At 39.9% G+C, this 10,628-nt stretch overlaps 1 protein-coding gene across 1 annotated transcript; it reads left to right on the top strand.

The window, feature by feature from the left end:
• The first annotated feature begins 481 nt into the window (after positions 1 to 481).
• Positions 482 to 10,228, top strand: klhl28 (kelch like family member 28). The gene is made up of 6 exons (XM_077538484.1): positions 482 to 641; positions 1,823 to 2,083; positions 2,181 to 2,818; positions 2,907 to 3,350; positions 5,952 to 6,160; positions 7,332 to 10,228. The coding sequence occupies exons 2-6, from the start codon at positions 1,823 to 1,825 to the stop codon at positions 7,493 to 7,495; spliced, it is 1,716 nt and encodes a 571-aa protein (XP_077394610.1). The 5' UTR covers positions 482 to 641; the 3' UTR covers positions 7,496 to 10,228.
• Positions 10,229 to 10,628: the final 400 nt, after the last annotated feature.

Genomic DNA, 10,628 nt, shown 5'->3' with positions numbered 1-10,628 from the left:
AGAGCGATGTAGTATTGATGTTTTAAGAATAAAATGTGAGTCTCCAATCGCCATTTAAATTTCTTGGGTTTACAGCAACAACAAATGACATTATTATTATTATTATTATTATTATTATTGTTGTTGTTGTTGTTGTTGTTGTTATTATTATTATTATTATTATTATTATTATTATTATTATTATTATTATTATTATTATTATTATTGAAGATGTGCAGGTGTAACTCATTAAATATTTTCAATGTTCAGTTTTATTTGTTGTGTTGTTTTACAATCGTTTTGTTCACATCCTGATATTTAAATTTTAGACTTAGACTTGACTTTTTTAACTAAAAAAACAGTTTCCGTTTTGTGTTTCTAAAGTTAACTACAGTATGATGTTCTCATTAATAAAGTATTATGTGTGCTTTTATTGTGAAAGGAGTAGGGGTAGTGGGCTGCGCTGTTTAGTTTGAAAGTAGCGGAAGTAGTGTACTGTTTACTCGCTCATTTATAATAAGAAGTCCTCTGTAGCTTGGTGGCTAGCTTGGCAGTAGGTTGTTTTCCTTGATAGCCGCCCGGGGTTCCCACTCGTCACAGCTGAACTCCGTCACTGCAAAATCGATCAAGCAGCGGCTCACCAGACGCACAATAAGTTCCAGGTTCGTTTTACTTGTGTCGCAACGGAACACAACTTATCAGCAGACAGCTGAGCTTACCAAAACGTTACGTTTTGTGTGTCTCTGTCAGCCATGTTACTGTATATCAATCAATGATGCAGCTAGTAACCGTGTTTATTTTTAGCTTCTATTTTCTGCAGTGCCACGAAACACATAAATGAAAAATAGACTTAGTGGGGGTTTTTTCCTCCCCCTTGTAATGTTACGCTTTTGACAATTCCGCATTCTAAAGTAAATGCTAACACGCGGCCGTCAGAAATGTGTTAGTGCTAAATTTAGCGGTGTTTGGGTTGATTGTGCTAGCTGGCGCTTCAGCTAATGTCACGCTAAGAGGCAGCTAGCAGGGTTTTGATCATGTCATTACTTATTATTATGCGTGATCACAAACCCTTGACAATCAACTAGCTGCTCTTTTGTTTGTGATAGTATGTCACACGCGCTACAGCTGGAAGATGTTTTACTACATAAACATTCCCTGCCATTAGAGTTGATTAAACGTTCTGCATCTTTAGCACTCCGATGGTCACGCTTCCCTAAAACCTAACAATTGCTTTGAATGATGGCAGCATTTCACCAATCTCTCTTTCGATCTACACCAGACGCTTTTCCGTGATACATACGGTGTAGCTAATGTTATAGGCTACAGCATGTTACGTTGTATTTCAGATATCTCTGCAGATATGCAATTTGGAGTGTGACCTTAATATTTGTGACTGTAGATAAGGGCTGCACGATATTTGAAAAATAAAAATAAATGCAAAATGGGATTTGGATGTTGAATATTGCGATGTAGATATTATTATAATATTTAACAGGTGGTGGATATTTTTACGTGACTAGCAATTCTCCTGCTAGTGCTATTTTGCCGTAAAAGGTTCTGATTGATCAATTGTCGGACCCAGGCGTGCACTGGGCGTTGTTCCTGCCTGCTTAGTTCACCTCTTCTCTGTTTTTTCCCCCCATGGTAATTCCATATTAAACTTATCACACATCTTTGAGATGCACATATTGCATGTGCCATCATCACAATAATGTTTAGGTGTTTTTTTTTGTTTGTTTTTTTCCGATTGATTTTTAAGCCCTACTATAGAGCACGTATTACCTAGTACTGTAGTTGAGACAAATTTTCAGTATGACACAAAATAATGTGCTCATGCTTTCAGATGGACCAGCAGGACCAGTCCTATATGTTTGCCAGTCTCACACGGCCACATTCTGAACAACTGCTGCAAGGCCTCCAGCTCTTGCGGCAGGATCACGAACTATGTGACATTGTGCTCCGGGTGGGTGACGCCAAGATCCATGCCCACAAAGTAGTGCTGGCCAGCATCAGTCCCTACTTCAAGGCCATGTTCACAGGTAACCTGTCAGAAAAGGAGACGGCCGAAGTTGAATTCCAATGTATTGATGAGACCGCCTTGCAGGTAAGGTGGATTGGAAGCTGTTTGATGTCAAATAAATCATTTGACTTTTCTGTAATCTTTTTTTTTTTTCTGTATGAATTTCTCCACCCTCGTGTAGGCCATTGTTGAGTACGCTTACACTGGCACAGTGTTCATCTCCCAGGAAACTGTGGAATCTTTACTACCGGCAGCCAACCTACTCCAGGTCAAGCTAGTACTAAAGGAGTGCTGCTCCTTCCTGGAGAGCCAGCTGGATGCTGGGAACTGTATCGGCATCTCTCGCTTTGCAGAGACGTATGGCTGTCATGACCTGTGCCTGGCTGCAACGAAGTTCATCTGTGAGAATTTTGAGGAAGTCTGTCAGACTGAGGAGTTTTTTGAACTGACAAGGACAGAGCTGGATGAAATTGTGTCCAATGACTGTCTTAAGGTGGTAACGGAGGAAACTGTATTTTACGCCCTGGAGTCGTGGATTAAATATGACGTAACGGAACGGCAGCAGCATTTGGCTCAGCTGCTGCACTGCGTACGCCTTCCACTCCTCAGCGTCAAATTTCTCACTCGTTTATATGAAGCCAACCATCTTATACGAGATGACCACGCGTGCAAGCACTTGCTCAACGAGGCCCTCAAATATCATTTTATGCCTGAGCATAGACTCTCCTATCAGACTGTATTGTCTGCAAGACCAAGGTGCGCCCCAAAGGTACTGCTGGCAGTAGGAGGCAAAGCTGGACTGTTCGCCACGTTAGAAAGGTAATAACCGAATGGTAGCAGCTATATTTTCTTAACTATTTTATGCAAGCACTATAGCTAACACATATAATCCACTTTTCTCTTGCAGCATGGAAATGTATTTCCCTCAGACCGATTCATGGATAGGGCTAGCGCCTCTCAGTGTTCCCAGATATGAGTTTGGAGTGGCAGTACTTGACCACAAGGTGTACGTGGTGGGAGGCATTGCCACGCACATGAGACAGGGCATTAGCTATAGGAGGCACGAAAGCACAGTGGAGAGCTGGGACCCCGAAAGTAACACCTGGTCTTCGGTTGAGCATATGGCCGAGTGTCGCAGCACACTTGGGGTGGTGGTCCTGGCTGGAGAGTTGTATGCACTGGGAGGCTATGATGGACAATATTATCTCCAGTCAGGGGAAAAGTACGTCCCTAAATTGAAGGAGTGGCAGCCTGTGGCACCGATGACCAAGTCCCGCAGCTGCTTTGCCACCGCTGTGCTGGATGGTATGGTTTATGCCATTGGAGGATATGGACCGGCTCATATGAACAGGTACTATTCATTTTTCAAAGTGGTTAGTATAGCTGCCAGTTCTGAGGTTGAGGGTTTGCATCAGGCTTGCTGCATGTTTGTTTGTTTTTTAATCCAAGTACTACATCTTCCTCTTATATTCCAAAAACATGCATATTATTTACTGATTAGGCCTCTTCATGGTTAGATAGGTGATTTGAGATTGCTCATTGTGTCGCTCTGACCTCTCCGAGCTCAGCATCTTTCTATCTCTATCTGCACTCTGGCACACATGCAATACAGTATCTAGTTAACTCATTTGCTCCCAAGTGAAAAAAATGTATAAATAGGTTCTATTTTAAATGTATTGTCCCAAAGATTTATTTTTATTTTTTTAATGCTAAAGCATACAGATAGCTTGGATGCAGCCTCTCAACTGCAGAGAATGGGTGAAAAATTGTAGTAATTACAAAAACGGCCAGCAGGTGGCGGCAGAGTATGAGATCAACCAGGGCCATGGTAAAAACAAGCTGTTTCCCAACAGTTCTAAGCAGATTGAATAATAATGAAACTTAGCTAATTGCTGCAAAACGGAAAAACAAATAGAAATATACTTTTTTTTTTTTTTCCCTGATGAAAGAAGAGACTTTAATCTTACTTTTGGTAGGTTCCATGTTTTTATAGCAATAGAACACAATATTCTGTGGGCCCTGAAAAATCAGTTAAGATCATCAGGTCACACATTATCATATGGACTATGCCGAGCTGCCCCCCGTGTGGGTGGGCGGCCAAGGCAGCATAAGCGTTAAAAAGCCATTTTGGACGGATTAGATCTTTTTCCGCATTAAGCAGAAAAGGCTCCACAGCTCTTGTACTCAATCATTCTGGCATCCAGTAAACTGGTCAACTGAAAATATGCAGCCCTCTAGTTGGTATTATCTGTGTAGAATAGCATAAAATAACAGGTGAACGTTTCCATCAGAACTTTACAGTACATTGAAGACCCTAAAATGTGCTAAGGTGTGAATGGTTGTTGGAAATCAGACGAGAGTGTAATCCAGCTCTTGCTCAGTCAGCTTTTACGGGTATGCTTTTCAATGCAAATATCTAATTAGCCACGAATTAGTTGTGTATATTGTAGTTCTAAAAGATATTTACAAATAACACAGAGTGATGTGAGACCCCAGGTCCCTGCCGAGGCTGAAACATTTTCCTTCCACAGTCTAGACTCTTACTAGCTAAAGGAGTAAAGTGCAATCAGATCAGATGAGATTTGACTGCAGTAGTCTTACGTCAACAAATGGTGACCTCTACTTTTAAAAAGACTCCATGCCCCAATTAATTGCAGGGTCCACTACTTGGACACTTGAATTGGTCTGTTTTCCTCCCATTGTACATTTTAAAGACTTTAATCTGGATGTATCAATGGCTGAATTTATATTCATCAGAAGAAATTCAAGTTGCTTTATTGTAACCAGGAAGTGGCTCACAGAAAAACAATCTTTCTCTCAAGACTTGGGTATTTTATTTATTTTTTAATCTGGCAATCAAAGCGCAGGATGTCAAGTGTAGCTGAAAAAAATGGCCAGGGGTTTGTTTATGACTGAAGTCAAAAGTGAAGTGGAGGCTGAAGTTTCATTGAGTGCTGTTGCTGAGGCTCTCTGGTAAGCGCCGTCTCTGTTGCTCGTTTCCTTGACTCCCGAAAGCCTTGAGGAGTTTGTGTTTGGACAGAGACTCTCTGGGGACTGATGCTTTTTCCCTTCCTCTTTCTCCCAATGGCTTTTGTACACTTGCCTCATATGCAAAACAATTCCAGATTGCTAATGTTCCTGTGTGTCTTTCGGGGATTTGTTGAATCGATTTGTACTGGCACCAAATGTATGTTGTATCGGTCACGCTGATGTTAGGCTTGTTTTATTTGCTTGTAAACGATGTCGGTTACAGGTTGTTGTTGGCATCTGCCAAGGGACAACAAAAATGGCAGGTTTTGGTAGTTTACTCCTTCTTACCTTCATTCTTTTATTTATTTATTTATTTATTTATTTATTTATTTTTTATCAATTATTTTATTTCAAGCAGCGGTCAACATAAACAACTAAAACAACCAAATAATTATTGTCAGTCTGAGTCAATACTTAAGAGAAAACAAATAATTTTTTTTATGGGCTCACCCCAACTTACATTAATATTAATCTTGTTGAACTTATTTAGCTACTTCTGCAAACTGTAAGATTACCAAATGTTTTGTTTTGTTTAGATTTAGAGATAATTTATGTCCATATACTTTTTGATAGCTTTTAGTGTTCACGGGACTTACCAGCTCATTATAATTAATACTATTTGTAGTTAGGGCTTTTTTAAGATTATGCTGATTCATCATCATGCTAATTGTGTAGTGTCATAGTTGAATTTTGATTAATTGCACAGCCCTATTTGTAGTTGTAGTGTTTTTATCATATGCAAATAGCATATGATTTAGTGTTTGGGATACATTGAAAAAAACGTCAATTATATATACATTGAACAGCTCCGGACCCAGCACGGAGCCCTGGGGAACACCGCAAACACTGTCAAAGAGCTTAATGGCTATTGTCTAGTTAGTAGATGACTAGTAAATGTTAACTTGGCCTCTTCTTCACACAGCGTGGAGCGGTACGACCCTAGTAAAGATGCCTGGGAAATGGTAGCCCCCATGGCAGACAAGAGGATCAATTTTGGCGTGGGCGTCATGCTTGGATTTATATTTGTGGTGGGCGGGCACAATGGAGTCTCTCACCTGTCCAGCATCGAGAGGTACGATCCGCACCAGAACCAGTGGACAGCCTGCCGACCAATGAATGATCCACGTACTGGTGAGTGGATATCGTACAGCAGTTGGAAAAGTATGTTGTTGTTATTTTTTTAATCGTTTCAAGTCAAGTGGAACAGACGAACTAATAAGAGTGTGACGGTATATCAATATTGCGATAAATTGTGATACTTTTGTTACCCGATCGATTATCGATACGTATTACGCAAGTAAATTTGTAGTTAATATACTATAACTGCTCCATTGTTCATTACTTATTGAGCAATTACTTGGTTGGCCGCTAGGGGGAGCTCCCAATAAGAGTGGCGGGGAAATGTACAGAAATCTTCAGGCGAAGAAGACTCGTGTGCTTACTTTTACTTGTGTAAGACATTTAATTTGTCCAGCAACTGACTCGCTTTTGCATACGTTTCTATGAAAAATCTGTATTATATCTTCAATTTAAAAAATTTAAAACATATTTTGTTTTGACTTTTTGAAACACACAATTTCCGGGGAATATTAATATTGATTTAATTGGATTTAATATTAAATTGAATTTATTTATTTATAAATACAGTGTTTACATGTCATGTTTGCTGCAACATGAAAAGTCGGATATGTAAATTGTAGGTAGTAGAAAAAAACTGATATTAAAAGGCTTCATTTGCCTTTATCTTAAAATCCTGTAATATATAATAGCTTGTTTATTATAATTAACTTTTTGTTGGGTAAAAAAAAAAATCATTGAAAAGGACCTTAAAAAAATAATCGCATATGATATCGCAATCGCAATTAGATTATTTGCCATAATCGTCCAGCCCTAATTCTGACTTTAAAGTGAGAATTCTCACAATTCTCACTTTATTATCGTTACTATTATTCTCACTTTAAAGTGAGAATTCTGATTTTAAGTGAGAATACTGAGAATAAAGTGAGAATCCTGGCAACCCCCCCCCCCCCCCCCCCCCCCCACACACACACACACACACACACACACACTCTCTTCACTGGCCTTAATCGTCTTCCGTAACTTTGGCAGCACAAAAGAAAAAAAAAAAATCAACATGCTTTTCTGAAGGATTTCTTATGTATTTCTCATAAATGGTTGCAAAATGTTTTGTGTTAGTACTTTAGATCGATGCATGGGCCATGTGGTACAATGAAGCCACGACATTGACAACTACAATTCAATGCCATTCAGTTGTACCCATTAATACTTTTGTGTTTTGCAGGTGTGGGTTCTGCTATAGTGGACAATAACCTGTATGTCGTGGGAGGTCACTCAGGATCATCTTACCTGAACACTGTCCAACGCTACGATCCCATCTCAGACAGCTGGTTGGACTCCAGCGGCATGATTTACTGCCGCTGTAACTTTGGTCTGACTTCCCTTTGACCCATGGCCCAACCAGCGAGCGCCGAATGAGTCGACTTGAACACAAAGATGATGATGATGATGATGTTTTTTTTTTTTTTTTTTTTTTCAACCCGCCCGATTGAATCCTTTTCCGTCCCACATCCTTTTCATCCTCCAGGTGCAAAGGATTGCCAAACAGCATGAGCGGCAGTGGACAAGAAGCTGGCTGGACGGACGGACGGATGTGATAGACTACCTTGCTGGCTGGTCGGTGGGGTGTTGCGGGATGTGTCTGCAGAGAAAATGAAGAGGTGTCCCCTTATGTTGAGGACATAATGAAGACTAGGAGCCATTTCCCAGAGGATTATGGGGGGAAAAAAAATGTCACGTTTTGTTTTAGAATTCTCGTACTTTAGCACACTTCCCCCCCCCCGTCTTTAGCCATCAATGTTTTTTCTAAGGACCATGTATTCCAACTGCTGCAGAAACGTTGTTTGTGTAGTCGTATGAATGTTTGTCGGCCGCGTAGATGTCAGTCCGTGTGTGCGTGTCCGGGTATCTGCATGTCGGATAGGATCGTTTTGGTCGAGCGTCTGCATGCAGAACAGTTGCTCGTGTTTGCCGACACGAGGTTCTGCTTCACAAAAATAGGACTTTAACTTATATTTTCTCAACAAAGGGCTGTGTTTCTCTCACTTGTAAATAATGAAGTATATAGAAATGAATATATCCTTAGTGCGTCGCCTGTAAATATTTGATCACACTGGGTCACTTTTATGCGTCTGGAGTTTTCGTTCCATTCTCGCCCCTCTTGCATCGTGCGTCTCTTCCTTTTTGTTGTACCTGACCCCCTGTGCACCCTTTGGTCTGTCTGCAATGCCAACTGGTGCTATATTTAGGATTTAATGCGGGTCTGTGTTGCCTCGCACAACTGGGTCAACCTCTGTCTGCTCCTTCCAACGTCTTTCACCTGTTAAAGCACACGCAAGCCACTCATGCAACGAGCACCGAAAGAGAAGCCCTCGCACTCCCACGTTATCGTTACCAAGAACAGGCGCTCCAAAGAAGACGCTCGTCATGTCCCAGCTGCAGGTTTAAATTACTGCTGTCAAAGTTAAAGCGTTAACTAATTAGTTAATCACAAAAAAATATCGCATTAATCATTGTATTACCACAGATTAATCACACTATTAATTTTGACCGCAGATGATCCTTTTTAGCCGACAGCGGATGGTTACGTTAAAGGTAGCTGTTCGAGTTTGCGCAATAAACATAACTTGCATGCATTAAAGTAAAGAATTTAATAAATGTTTACGTATGTTGTAGGTCATTTTTCCCCATTTTAAATTATGCAAATAATTGATTAGAAAAAGCAGGATGAGCGTGTGCAGTGGATATAAATTTTTGAAGATGTCCTCATCACATTAAATGTCGAAAAAAATTAACACATAACAGGTGTGCTTGAAATTTAGCGGGCAAAATATGTTGGGGGGGAAAAAAGCTTTTTTAAATCAGTGATTAATCATGATTAATCAAAATTCTAAGATCTGATTTAAAAAAAATTAGTTGTTTAAATGCATTCCACATTTAAGCAAGACTTTTGATCACAAATTCAAAAAGCGCCAAAGCAACTTTCCTTCCCTAAATTGCAGCCATCATTCTTCGTGTGCCACAACTTCAGAACGCGACATCCCGTCATGCTGTCAACAGCAAAACGACATTGATACATATTGTAGAACGTGTGTGTATATGTAACGGCATTCACATCATGCAATAAGACTTATGTTAATAATAAGTTGAGCGTCTCTTTGAAAAAGCCAAGGCAATCTTGTTATTGCTGTAAATGGAGCATGTGTCGATTAAACACTTGCGGCTGCCAACGTCTGATCAAATGCCACTTGGTGATGTACGCCTCATTTTGATGTTCATTCCATTCATGTTTTCTTTTTCGGTACACATAGATTCAAACTGACTGTTTCAGGCATGCAAGAATAGCAACTTTCTGTTTTTGGTTGTTGTTGTTTTAGCATAATCATAACATTTAACAAGCCAGGAGATTCCTTCCCATTGTCCTTGATTTTCCTCAAAATCAACTATTAAATATTTATAATGAGAGGCTTTAAATTAGGTCCAATATGGAAATTGATAAGGGTTGTAATATTTTGATTGTTTTTCATGTATTTCAGAAAGATCTGAATGGTTAATGTATTTATGATTTATACTTTTGTTTCATGTCCTCTAACCTTGTTTTCCTTTACAGAATGGGCAGCACAAATTATGCGGGCGTAATTATGTGTGCTGTAACCACCATCTCTGTGATACAATGTTGTTGTTTTTTTGTTTTTTTTCACAAACTGCTTTTGAGGTGAGGCTGGTGGTAAAACTGCAAACGTGAATCTGCAAAAAGGAAAAGGATGTGAAACCCGAGTTTGTACACTTGTGGCCTAACTAATTGCAACCACTCTCACCAAAGTGCTTGTTTCAAGAAATCTTATCGACGACCACTCGTACGTTTTGCGTTTGAAAGAAAGATCTTTGAAACTGATGTCAATGTTAGCCAAATGACCACTCAGCTTCTTTTTTTTTTTCATGTTACATTGTACGGTTGGAGGTGATGATGTTGAATTTAACTATCCTGTGGATTAGTACTGAAAATACAAGCTAACCCTAGCAACAGTAGCGTTTCACGTTTGATTGAAATCCATTTTACATACATTGTCTGTGAGGTGCAGTTGTACCCAGTTTTAAAATAAATGCCTGCCTTAAAAGGTACAGTCTACTTTTCTTATACATATCAATAATGCAAAGTATCATCAAATATTGTGTATGTACATCACATTTGGCAAAATGTTGCTCAAATACGAAATTGTATCATGTTTTTACGAACGCGATAGGCATATACAAAGGTATTTCGTTCTAGTGTGTATGCCGTAGTTAGCGGCCGATCTTCTGCGCATGCGCGTCACCGATCGCGCAAGATCACCGATAGTCTTGACAGGATCTATGCCGAGAAACGTTTCTTGGGAGGAGCAATATGGCGGCCTCGCGACCTCAAATGTCTTAGCCTAGCGGCTATCCAGTCATATATATAGATCAGCGATAGAATCTGCAGGCGTGCTAAAGCAAGCGCTCGGTTGTCACGTGTTGACAGATTCACCATAACCCCACCTCT

This window comes from Festucalex cinctus, chromosome 12 (assembly GCF_051991245.1).
Source record: "Festucalex cinctus isolate MCC-2025b chromosome 12, RoL_Fcin_1.0, whole genome shotgun sequence".
In the NCBI taxonomy this organism is placed as follows: Eukaryota; Metazoa; Chordata; class Actinopteri; order Syngnathiformes; family Syngnathidae; genus Festucalex; species Festucalex cinctus.
This window is presented reverse-complemented; position numbering and strand designations above follow the sequence as displayed.